The sequence below is a fragment of the Charadrius vociferus genome, unplaced genomic scaffold (genome assembly GCF_000708025.1).
Source record: "Charadrius vociferus isolate BGI_N301 unplaced genomic scaffold, ASM70802v2 scaffold128, whole genome shotgun sequence".
NCBI lineage: Eukaryota > Metazoa > Chordata > Aves > Charadriiformes > Charadriidae > Charadrius > Charadrius vociferus.
The window spans coordinates 159,782-185,916 of NW_009649443.1; the positions used below are offsets into that span (position 1 = coordinate 159,782).

General features: G+C 49.6%; 3 protein-coding genes across 4 annotated transcripts in view; 1 reads left to right on the plus strand and 2 right to left on the minus strand.

The window, feature by feature from the left end:
- The window catches only part of COPA (coatomer protein complex, subunit alpha), a 22,377-nt gene extending 4,092 nt beyond the window's left edge, over nucleotides 1–18,285 (plus strand). Inside the window, exons 7-33 of one of the 2 annotated variants that reach the window (XM_009889517.1) lie at nucleotides 2,120–2,229; nucleotides 2,820–2,919; nucleotides 3,440–3,575; nucleotides 4,020–4,102; nucleotides 4,676–4,826; nucleotides 5,446–5,512; nucleotides 5,618–5,693; nucleotides 7,784–7,866; nucleotides 8,837–8,976; nucleotides 9,889–9,974; nucleotides 10,344–10,521; nucleotides 10,879–11,041; nucleotides 11,154–11,300; nucleotides 12,766–12,955; nucleotides 13,099–13,194; nucleotides 13,567–13,655; nucleotides 13,896–14,019; nucleotides 14,298–14,387; nucleotides 14,478–14,587; nucleotides 14,780–14,857; nucleotides 15,069–15,137; nucleotides 15,363–15,499; nucleotides 16,095–16,281; nucleotides 16,365–16,475; nucleotides 16,684–16,845; nucleotides 16,946–17,140; nucleotides 17,999–18,285. In XM_009889517.1, coding sequence (XP_009887819.1) covers nucleotides 2,120–2,229; nucleotides 2,820–2,919; nucleotides 3,440–3,575; nucleotides 4,020–4,102; nucleotides 4,676–4,826; nucleotides 5,446–5,512; nucleotides 5,618–5,693; nucleotides 7,784–7,866; nucleotides 8,837–8,976; nucleotides 9,889–9,974; nucleotides 10,344–10,521; nucleotides 10,879–11,041; nucleotides 11,154–11,300; nucleotides 12,766–12,955; nucleotides 13,099–13,194; nucleotides 13,567–13,655; nucleotides 13,896–14,019; nucleotides 14,298–14,387; nucleotides 14,478–14,587; nucleotides 14,780–14,857; nucleotides 15,069–15,137; nucleotides 15,363–15,499; nucleotides 16,095–16,281; nucleotides 16,365–16,475; nucleotides 16,684–16,845; nucleotides 16,946–17,140; nucleotides 17,999–18,058 — 3,218 coding nt within the window. In that variant the 3' untranslated portion in view covers nucleotides 18,059–18,285. The remainder of the gene's footprint in view (nucleotides 1–2,119; nucleotides 2,230–2,819; nucleotides 2,920–3,439; nucleotides 3,576–4,019; nucleotides 4,103–4,675; nucleotides 4,827–5,445; nucleotides 5,513–5,617; nucleotides 5,694–7,783; nucleotides 7,867–8,836; nucleotides 8,977–9,888; nucleotides 9,975–10,343; nucleotides 10,522–10,878; nucleotides 11,042–11,153; nucleotides 11,301–12,765; nucleotides 12,956–13,098; nucleotides 13,195–13,566; nucleotides 13,656–13,895; nucleotides 14,020–14,297; nucleotides 14,388–14,477; nucleotides 14,588–14,779; nucleotides 14,858–15,068; nucleotides 15,138–15,362; nucleotides 15,500–16,094; nucleotides 16,282–16,364; nucleotides 16,476–16,683; nucleotides 16,846–16,945; nucleotides 17,141–17,998) is intronic. The other variant, XM_009889519.1, reaches the window with a different exon arrangement.
- A 1,045-nt stretch (nucleotides 18,286–19,330) lies between these two features.
- S100A11 (S100 calcium binding protein A11) lies at nucleotides 19,331–22,406 on the minus strand. The gene is made up of 3 exons (XM_009889527.1): nucleotides 22,279–22,406; nucleotides 19,764–19,977; nucleotides 19,331–19,480 (listed from the first exon to the last, which is right to left on the minus strand). The coding sequence occupies exons 1-3, from the start codon at nucleotides 22,404–22,406 to the stop codon at nucleotides 19,331–19,333; spliced, it is 492 nt and encodes a 163-aa protein (XP_009887829.1).
- Nucleotides 22,407–24,929: 2,523 nt separating this feature from the next.
- The window catches only part of LOC104290435 (trichohyalin-like), a 12,099-nt gene continuing 10,893 nt past the window's right edge, over nucleotides 24,930–26,135 (minus strand). The window contains exon 3 of the mRNA XM_009889529.1: nucleotides 24,930–26,133. Within this exon, the coding sequence (XP_009887831.1) occupies nucleotides 24,930–26,133 (1,204 nt within the window). The remainder of the gene's footprint in view (nucleotides 26,134–26,135) is intronic.

Genomic DNA, 26,135 nt, shown 5'->3' on the forward strand with positions numbered 1-26,135 from the left:
GCTGATCTCCTGAGAGAGACTGTGTGAATGCAGTCAGAATAAGCTTGTTTATATATAAATGCATGAACGTTTGTGTTGTATTATTTAGCTGTGCTGTGGAATGAAGTCCTTGCTCATGATGCTGATATTATAACCTGCAGAAACTACGAAATAATCTTCTGTCTTTCTCTGTCTCTTTATAAGTATTAACCCACGAGGAGGGCATTAGTGGCCTTACCCTGAGCAGAGTGCTTTTGTGTGAGCTCTAACATCACACACCATCTCCTGTTTAACCTTACTTACCAGTTGGCAAATGTTGATGTCTGATGCTTGGCAGGAAACTTCCTTACTCTGTCAGGGCTTTGTTTAGATCAACTGGATGACCAGTTTAGGTGAGGATCACCTCAGGCTTTGGGCTGGCAATGCTGGAAGCCCTGGGACTGGAAGGACCTGAGCCAAGAGTCCCCAGATCGCGTCTGTAGACCTAGACCGCCTCTCCCTGAGCACCATCAGTGGATGGATGTTGATGGCTGGCAAAACCTTTGGTACAGCTTCAGCCTCTGCCACGCTTCTCTAACTGCCCACTGAATGTGGATGGATTACAGGGACAGGAAAGAACCTGAGCCCAGCAACGGAAGAGTCTGTACCCGAGAGGCCTCTTTAGTTGCCACTGAAGAAGAGAATAGAGCAAAAGAATTTTCAAAGCACCGTCTGTCTTCTTCCTTCTCTCCTAACTTGCAACTTGTTCGCAGTTAGCATGTTGCCCCTTTACTCCGGTTGTTTTAATACCTGTTCTCCTGAGTGCTTGTGTGCATGTTGAGCTGAGTCTCCTTTTCAGGTGTGTTTTAACAGCTGTCTTCAGAATGCCTAATATCAACCTTTCTGCTACCAGTCCCTTTTCTGTCCCCGCTCCCTCCCCAGAGCGACACAGGAGGCTGGTGTGTTCTGTGAGTGTCCTGCCTTTCCTCTCGATTTGTGCAGTTACGCCAGAAATTTTCCACTTGTGTCCCAGTCCTGTTTCACTGGTTTGTCAAAGGCTTAAGTATTTTCTCTTCTGAAAGTCTTGTGTTACTTCACTCATCTTTCTTGGTTTATGTATGTTTTATTCCTCCTTTCTGGGGTACCTCGTGTCAGCTTTGTAGAAGTACCTACTCGGCCATTCAAGTCCTTCACGGTTACCTGGACCATCTTTATGTGCACCTCACTCTGTGCTCAGCATTTGTGCTTTGCTGTGAGATGCTGCTTAACACGTTGGTTTCATTAGACTAACTTCGCCAGAGAGGCCGTTGACATGTTGAGCTGGTAATCCTTGATGGGTTTGGGAATCAGAATTGCAACAAGAAAATAGTCATTTTTGTCTTTGATATTGTTTGTTTTCTTCTTATGCTTCCCTTTCTGTTGGCATCCATACCAGTGCAATTTTGCTCTTATCCTAGACAGTTTTTTCTTATCCTGGATAAATAGCATCCTTGGGCCAAGCACTTTTAAATGGAAAAGCATATTTTCTAAGTTTTATTTTAGTGTTGGATGTACAGTCTTTTCTCTCTGCACTGCTGGAGGAGAAGCTTTTTTCAATTCTCAGTTTCTCTATTGTGTTCCGTTGGGTTTTAATGAAGAAACAGAACATATTCATCTGTTTTAACTTGGATGACTTTGTTTTCTTCAGAATTGGGAACAGGCTTTATTTTGTGTATTTTTAGCTCCTGAAAATACTTTGTGTCTAGGCAGGTTGTCCAAATCCATAACCAAGAGGTCATCAAAGGCGCATGGGTGAAAGTCCCCTGAAAGGTGCCAACTCAGATTAGCAAAGGGGTGAGAGGGAGAGATATTGGAATGTGTCAGTCCCTTGCTGAGGTACCGCTGTCTGTGTCCCTGTGAGCTGAGGTGATCCTTCATATGGTTTGCTGCATTGCAGGCTTTCTGTTTGGTGTGTCTAATCTGCTCTTGTGCTTTTGGAAGAAGTGGAAGGGGTCCTGGATGTTTCTCACCCTCTTCCACTCTCAGTTCCCAGTTTCCACCTGAAGATGTGTGTAAACGGTACAGGAGAGCGCTCAACTTGTTGGTAAATTAGAAACGTTGTCTTGATAATATAATTTTTGCTTCCTCCACCCCTGCTTCTCCTTCCTCTTTGTTCCACAAGGCCTAAGGAAGAAGAACCTGTCCCCTGGAGCTGTGGAATCGGATGTCAGGGGAATAACGGGGGTGGATTTGTTTGGGACAACAGATGCGGTTGTGAAGCATGTTCTTGAGGTACAGTGTCAATGTGTGTGTGCCGTACAGCCTTTTCAGATTTATTTAATGAAATCTCTGTGATACAGATGATCCTCTAAAAGCCCAGGAAAATAGCAGAGGAAAAAAGAGTTGAAACACCTGACTCGGCTCTATAGAGTTATATGCTCTTGTTGATCGTGTAGATTACTTTTTCTGAGTTTAAAATCTGAAATCTGGAGATGTTTGCAGTGTAACCAAACAGATACGGCTTTCTCTGTACAGCCAAAAGCTCATTGAATAGCAGATGTTATTACCTTGCGTTACTGGAGTAACAGAAGAGATTATGGTAGCAACAGCCTTCTGTAAAGGCTTGTTAAAGCTAGGAAGTGGCGCTGCTCTGCTGCCCAGCTTTGCTCTACTGGTGAAGAATGGTATCTGCAAAGCTTGTTATTGCAGGCATCTATAATCTTACTATCTGTAAGCATTTGGGATGAGCAGGATGGTGCATAAAAATAGTGAGAGCTGTGTCTTGGCAAGCCCGTCCGCAGTCTTTGTTGCTTTGTCCTTCTTTTGCTCATTCCATTCAGTCACCAAATTGCTTCAAGTGACTGTTTTCTTTTTGCCTGTAGGGCCATGATCGTGGGGTGAACTGGGCTGCCTTCCACCCCACAATGCCACTTATTGTGTCCGGAGCTGATGATCGGCAAGTGAAGATCTGGCGGATGAACGGTAAGAGGATTCTCCAGGGGGAGCCCACAGGGAGAAAGAGGTTAAGAGTTGAAATTTATGCTTGAGTATAAGCTGAACCTGGAGGTAATTTACACTTTGCAAACATGTCTGTGTGATAGAGTGGTAAATAATCCCAAGCAGCATTGGCTTTTGCAGTTTGAGGAGAGCTCAGTTCTCTAGCAAACACTTCTAGCTTCTTATGATTTGACACTGCTGAGCAGACGCTTGTAGGAGTAGAAAAACTTGACTCTGAAGTTTTTTGAATATGATGGAAAAAGAAAGGGCCATGATTCCAGACCCAGAAGCCCTCCATCAGGAACGGTTGTGCTTTTGTCAGCTCAGTTCAGCTGAACTCTATACAGTTCTTAGCACCTCTTTAGTAATCTGGCTTATCTGTCTCTCTTAGGTGAGCTGTGCTAGTGGTTAGAGAGACATTATAAAGTGCTTGCTGTGCTTCTGCTATGACAGTTCTTAACCTGTTTAAGCGTTCTTTTCCTCATTCTTTTCCACTTCTGGTTAGAATCGAAGGCCTGGGAGGTTGACACTTGCCGGGGACATTACAACAACGTCTCATGCGCTGTCTTTCACCCGCGACAGGAATTAATCCTCAGCAATTCAGAAGACAAGAGCATCCGTGTATGGGATATGTCTAAACGGTTAGTGCTTGTCAAGCATCTGACTTGATCACCCTATGAAAGTTTTTACGTGTGTGAAAGACCTACCATTATTCTTGGAGAAACTGAACACTAGCAGTTCTTCAAACATCAGTGCTAGTGTTTGGTAGTTCATGAGTGAGAAGTCACATTTTTCATGTTTTCTGGCCTTTGAGACACATGTTAAGAGCAAGGTTTGGAATTGTCTGAAAGCAAGTGGAAGAGGGCTGACTAGTCTAGTAATACTGCTGCTCAAAATGTGTTAAATGAATATATTCTTTGGCAGAAGGCTTTGAATACAGTGTTTTGAACTCTCAGTGGACTCCTCATGCTGAATGCTAGACGTGGTCTGTATGGCAAAGCTTGGGATCTTCATTTTGGGTACCGAAGTTTACACCGAGGTTTCCGTTTTCTTTATATTCCTTATTCCTTCTGTTGCACATTTAGCACGGGTGTCCAGACCTTTCGGCGTGATCATGATCGCTTTTGGGTATTGGCTGCTCATCCCAACCTCAACCTCTTTGCTGCAGGTAAAAAAAAAGCTCCTACTCGATGTCTGACAGGTTGCTGTGAAGAGAAAATGTATTCCGTGTAGGAAATCCACATAGGATTTGCTTTTCTTTAGCACACTTTGCAGAACACACACTTGCAGATGCTTTTATTAAATTTATCATAGGAAAAAGATCCTTATTTAGTGGAACGCAATCTCATTGTATCAGCTGCAGTTCCAAGCTAGAATACGATAGCCTCTGCATTAACTGGCTGAGTGCTCTGAGGCTAGGAAGGGATGGGACAGATCCTAGGGGAGCCCACACTGGAATATTAACACTTAAAGAAATGCACAACAGCGAGGCGAAGGGTTTCTAGAAGGGTCTCAGATCTTAGATCTATTAGGAAACCTAAAGCGGGCTGGGCCCTTAGGAAAGAAGTGGAATCACTTAATTCAGTCAGGCTGAGGAGTGACAAACGTGGCTGGCAGTCATCAATTACGATTTTTGTTGCCTCTTTCTTGGTTTGAAGGGCTTGGTAGTGTCATCTTCATAATGAGAAAAAAATACAGGATTTAATTCACATGTGTGAATTCTCCCATGCCTTTTTCTTAGGCCATGATGGTGGCATGATTGTGTTCAAACTGGAGCGCGAGCGGCCTGCATATGCTGTGCATGGCAACATGTTGTATTATGTGAAGGACCGTTTCCTCCGCCAGCTTGACTTCAACAGTTCAAAAGATGTTGCTGTCATGCAGCTGCGAAGGTAGGAGATGAGTGCTCGTCCTGTTCAGAGAGGTGCTGCCAGTATCTTGAATCCCTTGTTAGCTTCTTGCTTATAGATAGGTCTGATTGTTCTATTCACATACCTCGGTGTCAACGGACTCTTTTGTCAGATCATAGAATGGTTTGGGTTGGAAGGGACCTTGAAGATCATCTGGTTTCCACCCCCTGCCCTGGGCAGGGACACCTCCCACCAGCCCAGGTTGCCCCAAGCCCTGTCCAACCTGGCCTTGAACACCTCCAGGGATGGGGCAGCCACAGCTTCTCTGGGCAATTTGTTCGAGTGCCTCGCCACCCTCAGAGTGAAAAATGATCTTACAAAGCCTACAAGTAATTTATTAGGTCCATTTTCACCTGTGCATAGATACAGATTTTCTTTTAAGTAGTTCTAAGCTTCAACTAAAGCGCCAGCTTTCATTTTTAAAGCATTGATGTTCTTACAGTGTTTCCAAGTGGGTTTTGATTCAGGAAATTAATCAAAACTGAGCTTTTTTGGTACTTGGTATATTTCAGAAATACAAGACCATTTATCAGAATGTCACTTTGGTAAAAATAATCTTGCTCCACTCTAACTTTCTCTTTTCTCCATCACTCTTCTTCAGTGGTTCCAAGTTCCCTGTGTTCAACATGTCATACAACCCAGCTGAGAACGCTGTCCTTCTCTGCACAGTAAGTCAGTTCCGCTGCGTAATGTGCTAGAGAACCTTCTGCGAGGCTGTGAATGATGGTTCTGTGAAATCCTCTCTCAAACTGGGTTTTTTCCCCTCTCTGCAGAGAGCCAGCAACTTAGAGAACAGTACTTATGACCTATACACCATTCCCAAGGATGCAGACTCCCAGAATCCGGATGGTAGGGATTTCTTATTTCACATTAATCCTTCTGAACGTTTATTACTGCGTAGCTCTGCCCTCCTCCACTTTCCAACTCTGTGTGTGTGTGTGGTGTATATATAAAAAAAGGCTTAATTTCTCTAAGCCTCTCTTGTTGGACTCTTCCTCCGTGTTTCCCAATGCCCCCACAGCACACATCATTTGGCAGGTTTCCTGCTCACTATATCACACGATACTGACTTGAAAAATTCATGTTCATCCCAAACTTTTACTGCTACAAATATATATTTTATAATTTTGTTATTAGGAACTTTCCGTTTTCCCTTTCGACGCAGCAGGCAGCCTTCCTGGCTTGTCAACAAAGATGGATTTCCACCAGATATGTTTTGTTCTAAGAGGTTTTATACTCTGAAAAGTGGCTGTAAAAGTGACAGTGCCAGAGTGCCAGTAGTCATTCTTCCTCTCGGCAAATTCCAGATCAGTTTTGTGCAATTTACAAGTCAAAGCATGATTTAGGAAAAAAAAATAATAATTCTTTCTCCTAACTATGAATTCCATTTGGGATCTGAAACTCCAGCTGGTTCCTCCTGCCTCTGTCGTCACGGCAGTAAAGAATATGAAATGAGTGGGAGTGATGAATGAGTTAGACTGGAATCCAGCTCACTTGTTCACAGATTTATTGATTTCTGCAGGTCTAATGAAGGGAAGATTTCTTTGCTGAGCACAGTCAGCAGGTGGAGAGAGAAAGAGAAAGGCAGCTTTTTAGTAACTTTACATAGATTAAAAGTTACTGAATATTTTTCAAATATTCAGTTTCGTTGAGATGTTCAAAGCTGACTTGGCTGGGGACGCCCAGCTTGTCACCCTTTAAATGAGGAAAGGGCTTATTCTTCTTCTAGAGGAAGAAATGTCTAGACCTCATACAAACCATGTACTTTTAATGCATTTTCAAGAATAGCATAAAGTTCTACTGGTTGATATGTATCTTCTCCAAGAATCTTCTATATATGCGACCTTCTGATGATCTCCAGGACTATAATGTAGGTATTTAACATATACCTTGGAGTTGTCATCCTTGTGTCCTTCAGCTTATTTACCTGACCTACAAGGGTAGCTAAGCTTTAACTCTTTAATAGTCTCGTGGATAATATATTTCATTGATTTTTCTGCCTGATCTACAGTCAGTGTTAAAGACTTAAAGCCCTTAAAAATGCTGAGTGGTGGAGATTCAGAAAAACGGGTGAAGCTGCCGTCAGAAAACCCCAAGTGGAGCTGGGAATTGAATTCAGACGAGTCTTTCTCATGTTGGGTGGTAAATGAGGGCTGAGGGGTGAGGCAGTCAGGTTTAAATCATCGTTTGTCAGGATGTAGTTCTGCTCCGAATGGCACTGTGCGTGGTGAAATAGCACTTGGTTAGTGGGTGAGTCTCCAATACCGCTCGTGTTGAGCAGCAGAACTGGTGAGAAAAGGGGCTGAGAACTAAAAGAAAAAATTATTTTACTGAAACAGCAGTGGCTCTTTCCCCTCACTTCTCTCTTCCCTTCCATTGCTTTGAAAAGCCTTCTCCACATCTGAAGCGCGTCCTGTGGTACAGTGCTTTCTCTGCTGTCTGACGTGCGGAGTGCTGTGATTGTATTAGCATTTTAAAACTGGGAGAACAGCTGCGTGCTGGGGAGAGCGCAGCCTTTCTCCTCCAGCCCGTTAGATCGGTTTGCAGGGGAGAGAGAGAGAGATGGGGGGGGCTTACATTGAAGCTGGGACCCTTGCTGCTCCATTCGTTTGGCCAGCGAGGCTCTGCTCGTTAGCTTGACAGACGGTGCTGTCGCCCTGGATGGCCTGCTCAGCGCCAAGCAGTGGCGTTGGCGGTACAACCAGCCACTTGTCTTGTGCCTTGGCTGGAGAGAAGGGCTGGCGCTGGCCACACGGAGATCCAAAAGGACATGGCGTGGGGGGGTGGAGGAAATGAGTCTTGTGAATAGCCTCAGGTTAAACATGAATTAGTAGGAAGCAGCTACAACAGCCAAGATGGGATCAAACAAGACTGACTAATGTGTTGCTGTAAGAGCCTGCCAGAGGTTTTATTCACTGCCTGCGTTTTGTTCTCCCTAGCCCCTGAAGGGAAACGTTCCTCCGGGCTAACAGCTGTGTGGGTAGCTCGTAACCGCTTTGCAGTCCTGGATCGCATGCATTCGGTAAGGGGACGAGCTTAATAGGGTCATCCTTTTAACGGGGTATGTTGTCATTTGGAAGCACACAGATGGAAAGCTGGGAGATTGGGTTAACGGAATTACTGGAGATCCAAGTAGACTGGCAAAGCATTATCAATAGAGAGCGGGCTGCAGACATACATGAAGAAATATAATGTGGTGGAAATGTAATGAGTTGAAATATTATTTAACTTCTCTGACACTAAATCTTAGCTCGCTTGCTGGAAGCCTGAGTGAGTTCAGGAATAAAAGCTGACCTGAACAGGACTGGGAAGCCCCCCAGGTCACTTTCATAGCATGAAAATAATGGGGAAATGGTGAAAATACAGGTTAGATTTTTAATAAAGCTCTTTGTTCTCACTTGTGGCGTGCAATAGGAGAAAAAAGGGGGAAAGAAATCACGGAGTTTTCCCTGCTTGAATTACCTTGATGTGATGGGGAAGAAAAGCTCTTTGCCACGTGCAGGATATTGTATTTTTTCTTCTTTTTTTTTTTTTTACCTTTGTTTGATTTTTTTTTTTTAAATTCATTTTAGCTCAATAAATTCAAGTTTATTTCGTACCTGTTTGTTATTCCTCCCTGCCTTCCCTTTCTCCACTTGTCGTTCTCCCCTCTCAACTTCCTCACTTCCTTTTTCTGTCTACACTGTGTTCTCTCTCACTTTTCCCTAATATTTGCTTTGCTCATATAGTCAACATAGAGGGGGCTTGCAGATGGTATCAGCCAGCTAGTAATGACAGCATTGGGGCTGAAAAGAAGGGATATGCTGTGCCTGCGCCCTGGTAAACTTGTGGTTGGGTTTTCTAGCAGGATAAAGTCTGATCCTGCTTTGAGAAAAGCTGCAGCTCTTATTTTGAGCTCTATACAAAAATTCTGAGTTAAAATATTCCTAGGTTTCTGTATAGAATCTGCCTAACTGTCCTGGTCTCTTCTATTTCCTCTCGTCAAATGGCAGATCCTAATCAAAAACCTGAAGAATGAGATCACGAAGAAGGTGCAGGTGCCGAATTGTGATGAGATTTTCTATGCTGGCACGGGGAACCTGTTACTGAGGGATGCGGACTCCATCACCCTCTTTGACGTGCAGCAGAAGCGGTAAGATCCAGTCTGCTGGGAGAAGTTTTAATATTGTAATCCTGCTGGCGTACACCCTCTGGGGACAAGTAATAGCTATTAATGCACTCCAGAATTTAGCATCAGCTGCAGGCTGCGTCAGACTGATCCAAACCACGGCTAACAACTGTTACAAAGAGCAGAGTGTAAACATAGCCAAGGTGCAATTTATGCTGCAGGCATCGTGCCATTGATCACAGGGACATGTGCCATACCCTTGTAAATCCTGTGACTGCAGAATCGGGTGCTATAAAAGTGGAGAGAAATCAAAAAACCCAAACTCAATCAAGCTAAGCTCGCCTGATGTCTTGTCTCTTAGGTTTTCGATCTGCTCAAAATGCTCTTTTGGTAGCATGTTTGTGCTGGTATACGTGTCGCTAGCCACAAAGAAACAGGCAAGGCATTGGTGCTTTTCGCCACCTTCATAGGTTTGAGAAGGTTCTGGATTATCTGTGGCTAGATAACGGTGTACGCTCATTGCTTACCTCCCAGAACTTTCCTCGTTTCCTCATTTATATGCTTTTGTCTTTCTAGTATAGTTGGGAAAGTTACAAGTAAATGAAACAAAGCAAATGCTGCTTGGAAGTACCTTATTTTCCTCATTCTGTTAAATCCATCCCTAAAACCTCCTCAGAAATCTAGGTTTTTAAGTCAATGGTGACCTAAATATATTTGTTATTGCATAGGTATGACGAGAGGTTTGTTTTGCAGTACTGGAGACTGCAGAGACACTGAGTCCTGCTGCATGATTTTATAGCAAAAAGGGGCTTCAGAGAATCTATAAATTGGGTTCAGGGTGTTGAGTTTTTGGGTAGTTACTGTACAGCTTGATCACAGAGCTTGCTGCGGAGAGGTGTTGTTCACCTCTCTGATGTCAGTGCTGTCTTTTCGCAGAACTCTGGCCTCGGTGAAGATCTCCAAGGTGAAATACGTCATCTGGTCAGCAGACATGTCCCATGTAGCTCTGCTGGCTAAGCATGGTAAGCGGGGGGGCACGGTGTTCCACCTGGATCCTAGTGCACAGTAGCTCCTCCCTTGCTTGGGGGCAGAGTCCCTGCTAGAGAATCCACCCAGTGCCATGGCTAGCAGGGAGCGTACAGCTGAGGACACTCACAGTGTGGGCCCTTCCGCTTCGTCTCTTCCGCAAAACCTTTCCACAAACTTGTAAAACAGAGGGCTTCTTGGACTCCTCAGAAAGGATCTAGCTAATCCCTTTCCTAAAACAAAGGTAGATGGTGACAGTTTTTTCATATTTTCCATCATGTCCTTAGCGTCTTTTGAATATAGTCTCTATTGCTGGGACTACGGAGGAGAGAAGCTGTAATTCAGAGCCAGATGTTTAACAGCAGAGGGTTCCCTACCCTTACTCTTTTGGCTTTCCTCTCCAGCCATCATGATCTGCAACAGAAAGCTGGAGTCTCTGTGTAATATCCATGAAAACATTCGCGTCAAGAGCGGTGCCTGGGACGAAAGCGGTGTTTTCATCTATACCACCAGCAATCACATCAAATACGCTGTCACCACGGGGTGAGTCTGGGAGTCGGGCGCGGAGTCCTTGAACTTGCAGGCCTTGTGCAGACTACCGTAGGGTTTTTTTTTTTTGCTGACACCAAAGCTGGTACTTATGAAACAGCACTTTTATTACAGCGTGAACGTACCCAAAGACAGCTAGAGCTAAATACTCATGTTTGGTTGCTTATGCCGTGCAATGGTATTTTATTGCTGGGCTGGATGGCTGCACTGTTCATCTGAATGGGGTTTGTTTTTATCATCCTGGTTAAAATAACATACAGAGCATTGAGCCTTCTTTGAGGTAGGAAATGTAGTCATATAGATGTGTTGTGTTGGCACGCGTGTCATGTGTGTGCTTTGTGTTGGCAATAGGGATCATGGAATTATCCGCACCCTGGACCTGCCTATCTACGTTACCCGCGTGAAGGGGAACAACGTGTACTGCCTGGACAGAGAGTGCCGCCCCAGGGTCCTCACTATCGATCCCACAGAATTCAAATTCAAGCTGGCATTGATCAACAGAAAGTACGATGAGGTGAGGAGACGTGAGACACCCTGTGCTCTTCCTTGACCTGTACCTGAGGGTAAAGGGAAGTCCCTCGCAAGGGGTGTTGACAGCTTCGGTTGCCTGGGCCTTTTCTTTGCAGGTGCTGCACATGGTGAGGAACGCTAAGCTGGTGGGCCAGTCCATCATTGCCTACCTGCAGAAAAAGGGCTACCCAGAGGTTGCCCTGCACTTTGTCAAGGATGAGAAGACCCGTTTCAGCCTGGCACTGGAGTGTGGCAACATTGAGGTGAGGAGGCAGGTGGCGCTGTGAGAAAAGCGTGTCCTTTGGGGCATCACTTGAAACCTTTACTTTTGCTGCAAGGAGGAGGAGTATTGGGAAGAAGTAGTATTACACAGAATCACAGAATGGTCAGGGTTGGAAGGGACCTCTGGTGATCGTCTAGTCCAACCCCCCCCCCAGAGCAGCATCACCTACAACACGTTGCACAGGATGGCGTCCAGGCGGGTTATGAATGTCTCCAGAGTGGGAGACTCCACAACCTCTCTGGGCAGCCTGTGCCAGTGCTCCACTACCCTCAAAGTAAAGAAGTTCCTCTTCGTGTTAAGGTGGAACTTCCTATGTTCAAGTTTGTGTCCATTACCCCTCGTCCTATCACTGGGCACCACTGAAAAATGTTACCGTCCCCCTGGCACCCTCCCTTTAAGTATTTGTAAGCGTTAATAAGATCTCCCCTCAGTCTTCTTTTCTCTAGACTAAAGAGACCCAAGTCCCTCAACCTTTCCTCATATGAGAGATGTTCTGATCCCCTAATCATCTTTGTAGCCCTTTGCTGGACCATCTCCAGCAGATCCCTGTCTTTCTTGAACTGGGGAGCCCAGAACTGGACGCAATACTCCAGATGAAGCCTCACCAGGGCAGAGTAGAGAGGGAGGATGACCTCCCTTGACCTGCTGGCCAAACTCTTCTTGATGCCCCCCCAGGATGCCATTGGCCTTCTAGGCCACCAGGGCACGTTGCTGGCTCGTGAGCGTCCTGTTGTCCACCAGGACTCCCAGCTCCCTTTCCACAGAGTTGCTCTCCAGGAGGTCAGCCCCCAACCTGTACTGATGCATGGGGTTATTTCTTCCCAGGTGCAGTACCCCACACATGCCCTTCTTGAACTTCATAAGGTTTCTCCCTGCCCAGCTCTCCAGCCTGTCCAGGTCATGCTGTAAGGCGGCACAGCCTTCTGGTGTGTCGGCCACTCCTCCCACTTTTGTGTCATCAGCAAACTTGCTGATGGTGCGCTCTATCCCTTCATCCAGGTCATTGATGAATATATTGAACAGGACTGGACCCAGTACTGACCCCTGAGGGACACCACTCGTTACTGACCTCCAACTAGACTCTGCGCCACTAACCACAACCCTCTGAGCTCTATCTGTCAGCCAGTTCTCAATCCACCCCACTGTCCATTCATCTAACCCACACTTCCTAAGCTTTCCTGTGAGGATGATGTGGGAGACAGTGTTGAAAGCCTTGCCAAAGTCAAGGTAGACAACATCCACTGCATCCATCAACTATTAGTGGAGAGTGATAAGAGTTGCGGATGACAGCAGCCTTACTAAGGTGCAGGCCCTCAGCTGGGGGCATGATGTAGGGCAGTGATCATTGCAATCCAGTGCTTTCCATCATGGGCATTATCAACAGAATCCTGCAGAGAAAACTGCTTTCTGCAAAGCCTTTGTGACCCTGTCAATTCTCTTGTTAGATTGCTTTGGAAGCAGCCAAAGCTCTGGATGACAAGAATTGCTGGGAGAAACTAGGAGAAGTGGCCTTGCTGCAGGGAAATCACCAGATTGTGGAGATGTGCTACCAACGCACCAAGAACTTTGATAGGCTCTCCTTCCTCTATCTCATCACTGGCAATCTGGAGAAGCTTCGGAAGATGATGAAGATAGGTGAGTGCCAGGGTGGTGACAGAGGAGAATGAAATAAGAGGATCTGAGTGCCATTCCCAGAGGGAATTCCCAGAGGGAATGAGTGGCATCGTAGTGGAGGCCAAAAACAGCAAAGCTATCATGACTTTCTTCTTTTCATTTAGCTGAGATCCGTAAAGATATGAGCGGCCACTACCAGAATGCCTTGTATCTAGGAGATGTGGCAGAGAGAGTGAGGATCCTGAAGAACTGTGGGCAAAGTGAGTAATAACAGACTAACATCTATCTCTGGGCTGGGGAGAAGCTGGAGAGGTTGTTGGGATGAACAGCAATTTTTGGAGGCAGATCAGTGTAATTCCTTACTTGAGAAACTGAATCAGACGAGCAGAAGGTCTCCTGAGAACTCAAATATCATCCAGGAGACCTGGATCAGCTGTAGAGCATGTTCAAATGATCAGTCGCTGCCTGCGCATACCACTCCTAAATCCGGTGCCACCCCTAAAAGTGTGATTCTACACCTTGATATGCTGCTGATTTTTCCTTTGTGACAGTGTGACCATGTGCGCTGGTATAAGTTTTCTTTCTCTAGGCAGTGAAAACCAAACGTTCATATGAGTTATATCTCCTTTCAGAGTCCCTGGCCTATCTCACAGCTGCAACTCATGGTCTGGATGAGGAAGCTGAAAGCCTGAAGGAAACATTTGATCCTGAAAAGGAAACGGTTAGCAAACTGACCAATGCTTCCTACATCGTTACAAGAGCTCTAGAGTTTGGGAAGAAGGCGACAGTGGGATCTGGTGTTGGTGTGACTGGCTAGGCAGCTCCTTTCTGGGAGGGAGGAACTGTCTCCGTTCAGTCACCTCTTCTCAGGCTCAAGACTGTGCTGCTTGGAGGTGGGGAGGTCAAAGAATGGGATTTTCCTTATGTGGCCTTTAACTGGTTTCTGCTCCTCTCTGCTCAGATTCCAGACATTGATCACAATGCAAAGCTGTTGCAGCCTCCTGCTCCTGTCATGCCTCTGGATACCAACTGGCCTTTGCTGACTGTCTCCAAGGGGTTCTTCGAAGGAACAATTGCTAGCAAAGGTATTGCTTTGTACTTGGAATGTTGCATTAAGCTGAATGGAGATACTGATCTTTGTGGCTCCTGAACTGTTGCTGCTAAGCTCAGTTTTTTTAGTGTTAGGACCAGAGGTTGGAATCTGGCTTGACGTTTACACTGTCTTTGGCAAATCTCTCAAATCTTCGGCCTTTTAGCACTAGATAAGACTTGACAATTGGAGGGGAGGGTGCTGACATAATTCTTCGCTTAACACCTGACCCACTCAGAGATGAGTAAATAAAGGACCCTACTCTTTTTATAGGCAAAGGGGGGGCCTTGGCTGCTGATATTGATATTGACACTGTTGGCACTGAAGGCTGGGGAGAAGATGCGGAGCTGCAGCTGGATGAAGGTGGGTGAATCCAAGAGCTTTTCTTGCATAAGTTTACGTGTGTGTCTGGGTAAGAGCTCTGACTATTTCCCCTCTGCCCCCTCCATGCAGATGGCTTTGTGGATGCTGGAGAAGGCTTTGGAGAGGAAGGTCTGGGTAAAGGACAGGAAGAAGGAGGTGGATGGGAAGTTGAAGAAGATTTGGATCTTCCCCCTGAACTGGTAAGAGGCTTCTGGGAGGCTTCTTAAGTAGCCCAGTTGTAGTTACTTGGGAAGGGAATGCGAGCTTGTGGTGGTGGAGGTGGGGGAGATGTGTTATAGGCTTCTTCAGAGTCACCACAGCTGTGGCCAGCTCTGATTTCATCTGGGTGCTGGAAACTTCTACACTAATCGCTGCTCTATGTGTTCCCCCAGGATGTTCCTGCTGGTCCAGCAGGAGCAGCAGAGGATGGATTCTTTGTGCCGCCCACCAAGGGCACAAGCCCAGCTCAGGTAATGGCCCAAGTCTTCGATTGTCTTTCTCAGAAACTTTCTACTTCGGTGCTGCTTTTTTGGGGGGGGGTTCAGTCCTTCTTTTTAACAGTCATCTGTGAGCACAGCATAGGAACTTTTTTTAGGGGAGTTAGGGGTTATAAGGGTAGGTAAGACAAATGTATGCATATGCACAATTCCTCTTGCATATGTTTCTCTTCCGTTCTTGTAGGTGTGGTGTAACAATTCTCAGCTTCCTGTTGACCACATTCTGGCAGGCTCCTTTGAGACAGCAATGAGAGTAAGTTTCCCCTGGAGTTCCTAGGGAAAAGATTGTGCCTTTGTCCCCATGTATTTTCATCTCTGATCCAGTCTAAAGCTTTGTTTTCTGTCCTTTTGGGAATCATTTTGTGCCTTGTTTTCTCTGGGTATAAAACACGAGGTGCTGTGAGCCTGGGTGATGTCTGTGCAGCCTTTGTACAGTCCTGGCCAACTTTTACTCAGCAGATCCATGTGTGTCTTTCAGCTCCTCCATGACCAGGTGGGAGTAACAAATTTTGGACCCTACAAGCAGTTGTTCCTGCAGACTTATGCCCGTGGCCGTACGACCTACCAGGCTTTGCCATGTCTCCCTACCATGTACGGATACCCACATCGCAACTGGTAAGCGATCAGGTTAACTCCTTTTCTGTGCTCTGTTCTTTGTGCCGTATACCTCCCAGGCCCCTTGACAGTTGTAGTCAGAAATGTCTCCTCCCTCTGTTGTGAAGGGAGGAACCTTCCTGTTTGCTGAATATAAACAGGGAGCATTCTGTCTTTAGTGGGATTTTTCAGCTGCCTGCTGTTAGATGTAAAGATATTAAAGAACTGTTTCTTTTTTTTTTTTTTTTGACATTTAAACCAGGGTGAGGCAGTTGGGATGCTTTGTTTTCAGGCAGTAATGCTCTGCCTCCGACACAGCTGGTCTGAGGCGTCTAGAGTACCACAGGTGTGTTTTTACAGTGGTGCCTGGAAGCTGCTGTAGCAAAATGAGCCAGACTTCCCAGCCCGCGCTAATGCAGGGAGAGCTGGGCGTCATGGGTAGCAGAATTATGGAAGCACAGATGTCTTTTGTGCTAAGCTAATGGCAAAGAAAACCAGTGTGGCCCTTGGTGAAACCATTTCTGACAAGTTGCAGTTGAACTGACGATGTGCATGTTTTTGCTGGCGTCTGCGGTGGTCCCGTTTGTACCCCCAACCCCTGTTTGGTGCCCCCCAGGAAAGAAGCTGGCTTGAAGAATGCCCTCCCTGCCGTTGGCCTGAAACTCAACGACCTCATCCAGCGCCTGCAGCTCTGCTACCAGCTCACTACAGCTGGTAAGTTTGAGGAGGCCGTGGAGAAGTTCCGCTCCATCTTGCTCAGCGTGCCTTTGCTGGTGGTGGACAACAAGCAGGAGATTGCTGAGGTGAGAGGCAGACTCCTCCTGTCCGTTGACTGCGTGCCTGTGGGGCGGGAGGCCGAAGGCCTGACTGTCTCCCTTTCTGAAAGGCCCAGCAGCTGATAGCCATTTGCCGGGAGTATATCGTAGGACTCTCGATGGAGATTGAGCGGAAGAAGCTGCCCAAAGAGACCCTGGAGCAGCAGAAGCGAATCTGTGAGGTACAGAAACTGAATTTCTTCACTAAGAGGGAGATGAGGGGGATACTTTAAACCCTTTGGTTTTAAAAAGGCATTGCGAATCCTGAATTCTGTCATTTCCTCCTTTAAAGCAGACTTGGGAGGGGTTTCTTGCAGCATTTTCAGGGCATCCAGTTGTTTACGTGGCTGGCAGTGATTGTATCCCCATTTTCCCTCTTCCCTAATGCAGATGGCTGCCTATTTCACCCACTCCAACCTGCAGCCTGTCCACATGATCTTGGTGCTGCGTACTGCTCTCAACCTCTTTTTCAAACTCAAAAACTTCAAGACAGCTGCTACTTTTGCCCGTCGGCTGCTGGAGCTGGGTCCAAAGCCTGAGGTGGCCCAACAGGTGTGTCTGTGAGATGCACGGGCAGAAATATCTGCTGCAGCAGACTCTATTTGGTCTGCTGCCTAGCTGGCCCTCGGGTCAACGTGGTGGCTTTTTGCAGACTCGCAAGATCTTGTCGGCATGTGAGAAGAATCCCACTGACACCTACCAGCTCAACTATGACATGCACAACCCCTTTGACATCTGTGCCGCCTCTTACCGACCCATCTATCGTGGCAAACCCGTGGAGAAGTGTCCGCTCAGTGGAGCCTGCTACTGCCCCGAGTTCCACGGCCAGATCTGCCGTGTCACTACGGTAAGGACATCTTGACTTCTGTTACCACCCACTCCTGACCCGTGATGTTTCCCTTGAGAATCCCTTCCAGCAACTTGCCCTGTGCTCCCTACACTGACTTGGCGTGGGTTTTGGCTCAAGTTGAACATCGGAGGGCATGTGGAGAATTGTGAAACACTGTAGTGTAAGTGCTTCAGGGACTGAAACTGCAGTGATTGGCAGTGGACATTCTCAAGAACCATCTAGGGTCTGAATGCTGCATACAGGGTTGGGCTGTTGAATTGCTTTTTAGCATTAAGGGAGGTGATTCTTCCCTTCTACTCTTCTCTGGTGAGACCCCACCTGAAGTACTGCGTCCAGCTCTGGAACTCCCAACAATAGGAAAGATGTGGACCTGGTGGAGCGGGGCCAAAGGAGGCCCTGGAGATGCTGGGAGGGCTGGAGCCCCTCTGCTGGGAGGACAGGCTGGGAGAGTTGGGGGGGGTCAGCCTGGAGAAGAGAAGGCCAAAAAGGGGAGAGCTCAGAGCCCCTTCCAGTGCCTAAAGGGGCTCCAGGAGAGCTGGGGAAGGACTCTGGATCAGGGAGGGGAGCGATGGGATGAGGGGGAACGCTTTGACACTGACAGAGGGGAGATTGAGATGAGATATTGTGAAGAAATTTTTCCCTGTGAGGGCTGTGAGCCCCTGGGGCAGGTTACCCCGAGAAGCTGTGGCTGCCCCATCCCTGGAGGTGTTCAAGGCCAGGTTGGACGGGGCTTGGAGCAACTTGGGCTGGTGGGAGGTGTCCCTGCCCAGGGCAGGGGGTGGAACGAGATGATCTTCAAGGTCCCTTCCAACCTAAACCATTCTATGATTAATTCATCTCCCTTTTATTCCTCAGGTGACGGAGATCGGGAAAGATGTCATTGGGCTGCGGATCAGCCCACTCCAGTTCCGCTAGGGCATGCCTGTCCTGGAGAGGTGTGAGATCGGAGGGAAATGGTCCCGTTTCACAGTATAGTGTGGAAACTTTCACCTCCCACCATTCCAGTTTTTAGTTTAGTCTCTTCACTGGAGCCGTGCCTATGCGGTGTCTTACCTGCTCTTCCCCACCCAGGAATGCTGTAGTGAGACTCTTCGCTGCTTCCAAGTAGTAGCAACTTGTGCTTCTGTTTCCAGATCCAGCTGATGTGAAGTTGCTATGTCTCCAGGCAAATTGTGAGGGTTTTTGAAGGCAAATTTAGTTGAAAGGTGAATTTGCTCCAAAGGGTAAAGGGTGGCTCTTGCTGAGCCCCGGTTACCACACAGTGCGCTCTGTAGAAGCTGCTTGAGAGGCAGCAGCCACCTCTTAGATCTTTCAGTCTTGGGCTCCCGAAAAAAGCGCCCAAATACCGTGCAGCAGCCTGGCTCTTGCAGGAGTGCAGCACTATCTGGAACCAGGGCCAGTGCAGAGCCTGGCCCTGCTCGGGGGGGGCGGCTCTGCTTCCCTGGGAAGTGGCAGCAGCGCAGCTCAGTGTTCAAGTGCTAGTGTTGACTTTGTGTTTTGTTGTCCTGGCAACATTTCCTCAAATAATCCGCTTCTCTCATGAATAAAGTAAATTGACCGTCCTGGTCTTGTTTTGTAGCTCAGTTGGTCTTACTTAGATAAAAGAGAGATTAGGTTTAATTTCCTCTTTTCACCTTCCCTCCTTCCCACTCTTAAGCTCTCTGACTTGAGGGGGTTGAATTTTCCAGAAAATGGAGACTTTAGTCCTGAAATAATTTATCACGCCACCAGGGGTTGCTTCTGCTAATTATTAGTGTGTAATTGCCATTGGCAGTGTTTGAATTACCCTTATTGGTAATGCTCCTGTCTCTGCATTTACCTTGTGCAGTTGTACCCTTTAGTGTTGCTGTACCTTTCCCCGTGGTGCTGAAGGGGCTGGAGGATCTCCAAAGCCAGACAGGTCGTGGGCTCTGGCAGCATTGAGGGTGAGACCGCGCGTGTTCTCACGTCAGTGGAGAAGCGGAGGGGGTGACCTCGAGCTCCTGCTCCCTCTGGGGCTGGACTGCTTTCCCCCCGCTCCTCCCTCCTGAAATAAACCCGTGCCGTACGCTAGGATTTTCAACCGTTTATTTTCTACATAAAAATGAGGAATAGGGATGGACCTATCTTGAGGGCATGGCTTCCAGCTTTGCATCGCTCTTGTTCGAGGAATGTTCACAGTGGTGAGGGGAGACCCAGCAGCCGGGTCTAGGGGCAAGGGGTCTTAACCAGGCTGTCGTGACAGGCCACCGCAATGCCCCCGATGAGGTTCAGGAACTCAGGGAAGTCTAGCTGCCCGTCGCTATTCAAATCGAGTTTCTTCATCATCCTGTCCAGGACTGCTGGGTCCTTCTGGTTCTGCAAAAGACCAAAAGAGATGGGAATTGATGTCTGGCTGCCCCTCGCTGATATTCCCCCACATCCCACGTATGGAATTGCATCCCCCATGGAGAGGGTTTGGCAGGGGGAGGCAGAATTCAGGCAGGTTGGCTCTGATCGGGCCACGCTCTGACTCCTGGTGGGACCGGGTTCTTCCCATTGCCCACCCCAAGGCGCTCCTGGGGGCAGAGGCTTTAACCGCTGTCCTGGTGGCTGAAGCGCACGTGCCATGAGAGACTCTTCTGACCTGGACTTTGCTCACCTTTGTGAAGGCGGCCAGCTCGGTGTTCATGAAGGCCAGGAACTCCCTCTTGGAGAGCGTCAGGTTGTCCCCTTCCCGTCCCGCGTACCGCTGGAAGACGGCCAGCAGGGACTCAATGCAGCGCTCTGTCTCGGTGGGCTGTGGGAGGAAGAGCACGTTCAGGCCAGTGTTGTGAGGAGCCGCGGGCTCACGGAAGAGGAACCTCACTCTGTTTCTGGAGAGAGGTTGGGCTGGAGGGGTGGGGGGGACCTTACGATTGCTTTTCTTCTCCTATGCCCAACCTGTCCAGCTGCATTTTTCTTTGCTATTAATTTCTCTGATTGCCTCGGTGCGGGAAGGACCCAGAGGTTTGGGGAGTGGTTCATGGAAAAACCCCTGGGGAGCTGTCAGCTCCCATCGGAGGAGTGTCTTGGACTGGAAAGAGCTTACGCTTGCTGCAACCGCAGAGACGTGCTAGTTTTTTCCATGCTCTCCTGCCCGGCTTGGCTGGAAACAGAAAGCCCATCTCCCCCTTTCCCTCCCCCTGCCCTGCCTGCATGAAGGAGAAACTCTGAGTCACGAGAGAACAATGCGAGCCGAGTTGGCTCCCCGAACTCCTGCCTCCGGGCAGGGACAGAGCCAGGCTGGCCTGGGGTCTTCTGCAGTGGGGATGGACAGGGCAAGGTGGGGAGGACATGGTGGGGGGGGCTGTGGGGCTCCCCGCCCTGCATAGCTCCAGTCTCTGGGGAGCTGGGGGTGCGGGGAGAGCTGGGAGGTGTCCACCCTTCCCTGCCCAACCTTAGCATCCCGGGGACTCCCTGCCACATCCTACGCTGCCTGAGGCTCGTTTCAGCCTTTTTTTGGTTAACATGAGAGGAACCAAGTTGCTTCCAGCCTCAGCCACAGCCCCTCAGCTCCTCTGCCCCCCCACAACCCCTCCGGTGCTGGGGGGTTGGGGGGGGGATGGTGGAGGCAGAGCTGCAGCCCCAAGTTTGCCAATGGCTGTCAGATGCACCAGTGGGGAAAAAGGAGCGGAGGAAAAGCGGGTGGAACACCCTAACTGCCACTCCCTGGTCTCCCCTGTGTCCCCCTCCAGGGACCCTCTGCCCTCCCTCTCCAGCTCTGCACCCCCTTCCCGTGCCCCAGCCCCCTCCCAAGCAGAGATTTAGCTCAGCCCTTGGCACCGGCTGCTCTTTCCCATGCCAAAACCGCATCTCGCCTTCAGCTCTGGGGCCGCTTGCGGGAAAACCACCTCTGCCACCGTCGCCCTCCTGTCCCGAGGGAGCCGTTGTCCCTCCCCAGCCCGGGGTCCCGGCTCACTCACCATGGCTGGGTTGCGAAGAAGGCGGGGGGGGCTCGATCCTCGGCAGGGCCGCGGGGCGATGTGGCAAAGCCGGAGTCGGGGCGGTTGTGAGCCTCACACTGCGGCCACCGCCCTTCCTGGCACAGCCAGCGCCCAGCCCTGACTCAGCCCCCTGGCCTGCCTTGGGCAAGCGCGGCTCTAACGGCAGATCTGGACGTGCCTCTGGTCCCCAGCTCAGGCTCAGGAATGCGCTGGGCCCCTCCTTTAGACTCTCTCTGTCCCCTTCCCCTCCCCAGTTTTATTCTTCACGGTTATTTACGCTCGCATTTTCTCCCTCTTATCTGTTTTTGCCCCTTGATCCTTTGAAATGTGTCCCTTTACGACTCCCTTCGTTTCATCCCCAGGTTCTGGGCTAACTGTTCCTCCCCCCTGCCCGGGCTGCCCGGAGCATCCTCCGCGTTTTCTCTTGCTACGGCAAGATTTGGGATTCCCCAGCCCAAAAGTAGAGCAGGCAGTGTTCCTCTGCCCACTGTCCTGGCTTCAGGACCAATTTCTCTTCTAATGCTTGGGAAAACTGAACTTTTACAAGACTCGAGTGTCTGAATTTGTGAGAATATTTACTTTATAGCCAGTGATGGTGTGCGGGTTTCAAGGTCTTGGTGTTTTTGAGCTCGCCAGGTGTGGGGATAAGGAGGAGCAAGACCTGGGCACTTGACCCAAGCTGCCCAACAGGGTTATTTCATACCATGAACGGCACACTCCATAGAAATTAGAAAGTTAGCTGAGGAGTTTTCTATGGTGGCTGCCATCCTGAGAACTCCTTGCCCCTGTGCCGGAGCCCCGAGCCCTTCCCGTCCTCCCAAAGCCACAGCACTGTCCCACATTTGCTATCCCCTGCTTCTACGGGTAGAATGGGCTGAGGGTAATCCTTGTATATGTTATATTGGTATCGGGATCAGTATTGGCTCTTTAGAGTTATTAATGTTAATTATCTAGCCTTACTCTATTAAATCTGTTTATATTTCAACCCTCAGTTTTCCTTGTTTTTCCCCAATTCCCCTTCCTAGGTGGGGAGGGCTCATCAGGTGAGAGAATAATTGTCTAAACGATACTAAATTGTGGGTTTCTCAAACCCTGACTCTGACACAGCTGGGGCTGCCCACAATCTGCCCCTTTCCCCCTTCAACCCTGACCGCTCCTGCCTGCTGAGCTTTCCTGGTGACGCCTTGTCACCTTCTCATGTTGTAAAAAGTAGGGGAAAAGGCGGCCCCGTAGCCTTGGGGTGCCGCCCTGGGAGCCGGCTGCAGCCGGGATTTGCCCCCAGTGGGTCTGAGCTCTCGCACGGAGCCGGCCGTGCTCATGCCGCTATGGAGTGAGAGACCCCGAAGGGCTGAAAACTGGGAGACATGGAGGTAGAGGAGGGACAGGAGCCACCCAAAAGGCACCCAGAAAGGCAAGTGATGCTCCCACAAATCTCAGAGCAGGGAGGATGGGGGCTGTGGGGCTTGTGCTGCTCAGAAAGCAGCACACGGGGCCATGGTACCCGGCTGCTCCTTGTCTGTTGGGAGCCACCGAACCTGCTGGGACACGTGTGTACCTGTGTTTGCACAGCCATCCCACGGTTGCGGCACCCATCTCCACGCCTTTAGCCACTGGCACTAATGCGGAATTGCCTGCCCAGGGCCGGATTTCCCTGTCACTCCTGGCCCCGGGTGCTGCTGCCTTTCCCTGAAAGCTTCAGGGGGAGCCTGGAGGGGAGAATTTGGGGGGTAACGCTGGCTGGCCCCACAGGGCTGGGACACTGGGATGTGCTCTGGGATCTGGGATGGCTTCCAGGGACGGGGCTCTTCGGGAAATCCTGCTGGAGACCGTGACTCAGCACAGGGCAAGAGAAAGGGAAGCAGTAAATTTGCGGGGGAGACCATCCCCAATCTGTTTTCCTTTCCTGCCCCAATTTCCTGCCCCCAAACTGTCCTTTTTTTGCCAGGTATTGGGGGGAAAAGGTACTTTCCTCCTCCCTGCGCCCCCATCCAACCCCTCCCAAACTGGAAACAGTTCAGTCCATGTAAATCGAAAGGATTTTCCAAACCTGGGAGCTGAGGGTGGGAAACCCGCTGCTTTTCTCCTTGGATTTTGGGGGGAGGTGGGGGCCCAGCACCCCGTCCTGGCTGCAGTGGGGGATTTCAGGAGGTTTCTGTTTCTTGCTGCTGCTGTGTGTGTGTGTGTGTTTGCAGTCGAGGCTTTGGCCACGTTCGCAGACAGACCATCTGCGCTACCATATGTTTGTCACCCAGACGTGCGACTCTCACGTGTGCGCAGTGGGCAGTGCTGAGAGCATCGCTGAGAGCATCATCACCCCGTGCATCTGCCTGCCCCTGGCCGGGGCAGACCCTCCCGAGTCCCTCTGGCACTGGGTTCAAAATGTGACAGGATGGTGACCGTGGCTTGGTGAGCAAGAAGCATCAGGCTACGGTGGACCTGAGATGTCCTTGTTCCTCCCGGCCGGCCCTGGTACCAGCCTGCTTGCATTAATAGCAGTACACAGATGGGGCCAGGGTTGTCCGCGCTTCTCTCTCTCTCTCTGTCTTCTTGCAGAACTGCACCCCCATCTGCTGCTGAGAGAATTGGTTCTCTCTTGCGCAAGACAAGGGAATAAAATCTGGTTTTCTCCAGGGAGGGTGATGGATGTCTCCATCTCCAGCCTTGTGCACCACGTGTGAAATCCGGTGTGTTTTCCGTGCCGTGCTGCTGCCTCTCTCCTGCCTAAGGATCCAGGAGCGGTCCCAGGTACGGGGCAGCCCAGGGGAAAAGGCAGATGGATGCACATGGCCAGGAAAATGCGGGTCTGGATGGCTCTTAACCAGCAGTGGCTTTGCACCACTGTCCCTCCCCGTAGCGCACAGGCACATCCGTGTGTTCCCACGAGGGTGTCTGATCGCAGCGTGTGCTGTGGTGGGAGCCCCTGAAATCATGCAGGTTGGTGGTGAGGGCCAGCGTTTTTGAGGTATGCAGCCTCTTAGACATGTAGTTGGGAAAATTTGGTGGGATTTTCAGCAGCCCCTGGCTGGATTAAGTGCTTGGGATCAGGAGGAGTGTGTGATCTGAACTGGGACACCCTCCCTGCAGGCTGAGGCCCTCATAGCAATTAGATGCAGGGATGAAGGATGGCAGCAGTCAGTGCAGTCATTGGTTATTTATTCTGATTTTTCATGCAATACATCAGTGCAAAGAAGAAAGAGACCCCCCACCCACCACCGTTACCCTGCAGTAACCACAGCATAACTCAACTGCTTCAAAGCCTCTGGGAGGTTGGAGCAGGGATTCTGCTCAGCTGTTAGGGGAGCGGAAAGGTGTAACCAAGAGCATGGAGTCTACAAAAGTGCTTCCCCCCACTCCCAACCTCAAGGATTTTCAGGCCCCAGAATCTGATTGATCTGCTGGGATTTTTAATGTTTTTTTCCACACAGCACAGCAGAAGCTAACAGGAGAGCCAGTCATGGGGCTAGGGAGACAAGAGAGCAGGGAGATGCAGAACAGTCATGCCACAGGGTAGAAGAGATGACAAAGACATAGAGGACAGGCCCAAGGAATCCGATTAGAGCAGAAAAGGGACTACATGCTGCATTAAGGTAGATAGACATAGTGCAGGAAGGCAGAAGATGCAGATCTTGGGGTAACTCTCTGCCTACCTAGCTGCTGAGGATTTTTTAGATGGAAAACCCCCAAACCCACTTGACACCCTCACAGAGCACCCCCTTAACCCTTTTGGTGTCGAATGTTTCTGTACCACCACATGGTGACATCCTAAGCTGAAAGCAGAGAGCAGAAGCGATCCTCAAAGAGACTTGGAGAAGCCCCAGCAGCTCCAGGGAGAGGACTTCGCCTTAAGATGTCTTGGCTTCGTCCATAGCAGGATGGCTCGGGGCCTTCTGCAAGACCGGGGGGCCCTGGCTCTGCTTGGTGCAAAGATGTGGTTCCTCCTCCCGTTGAGGCTGGGCATCGCTGCCTTGCTGGGGGCTCCTCTTGCTGTACTCCTCTTGCTGTGGCTGGTGGCTCTTCTCTGGTGGGGGAAGCTCTGCATCCTCATGGCAATGGCTGGCTTCATCTCTCCGGGATGGTTGGGGACAGCTCTCTTTGGCAGATAGCCGGCCCGGCTCACAAGCTTCCTGTGGTTCCAGAGCCTGCGGAAGAGGTGGACAGCTCTTGGCCTCCCTGTCCTCATGCTCCCTCACCTGGCAGCTGGATTCGGGATCCTGTGGGACCTGCTCCCTGGCAGCTTTTGATCCATCTTCCTCCTTCTCTTCCACGTCAGGCATCTTGGGGCGCTGGCTGTGCCTCCTGTCCTCCTTGGGCTTTGCCCGGTAACGGTCACCCTTAACACTATTGGGATCGGAGGCAGGAATGTGGTGAGCACCTTCCTTCACCCCTGTTTCAGGCCTCTCCTGTAGCTCATGGAGATCCCCTGTGTTTTCCTGGGAGTTACAAGCTGGTGTGCTCCCTTGCCGCAGCAGTCTGGGCTCCCCTGTTTCTTGCTCATCACTTTGGGATCGTAGCTCTGGGTGGTTGCTTGATTCACACGGGAGTGCCGGTGGCTGGGGTGACACGTAGCATTTCTTAACATAGATGGGCTGCTCCTGGTTGTGGGGCTGGTGGCAGATGATCTCATAGGTCGTAGCTTCAGGATCGTTCAAATTCTTGACCACGTGAACCAAGTAAGCAATGGACTGAGGATCGCAGGATTGAGAGACAATCTGCACCTCTGGCCGTATATCGGGATTGGCAGGGATATAACGGACTCTCATATCAGAGACAGAGGCCTGCTCTCCTGGAGGGCAAAGGTCTCTGTTATCCACATCAACAGTTTGATAGAGGCTCTTCTCGGGTGTCCGTCCTTCACCTTCAGTCTCTCTTCCCCGGCAAATCCTCCTCTCGTCCTCTGCTGCTTCGCACTCACGGGGACGATCCCTCCTTGCCACCTCCTCACGGGCCTCCAGTTCCCGGGACACACGGTGGATCTTCACGTCAGCTTCTGCTTCCACTAAGGCGGTCTCGCGTGTCCTTTCGTATCTCACCGACTCACGGTGGCTCCT

Coding starts and splice junctions, on each gene's coding strand:
- S100A11 (XM_009889527.1), bottom strand. CDS start 22,406: ATGAGCACGGCCGGCTCCGTGCGAGAGCTCAGACCCACTGGGGGCAAA. Junction 19,978..22,278: donor ACTTTTTACAACATGAGAAG/GTGACAAGGCGT, acceptor ACCTCTCTCCAG/AAACAGAGTGAGGTTCCTCT. Junction 19,481..19,763: donor AGCTGGCCGCCTTCACAAAG/GTGAGCAAAGTC, acceptor GGTCTTTTGCAG/AACCAGAAGGACCCAGCAGT.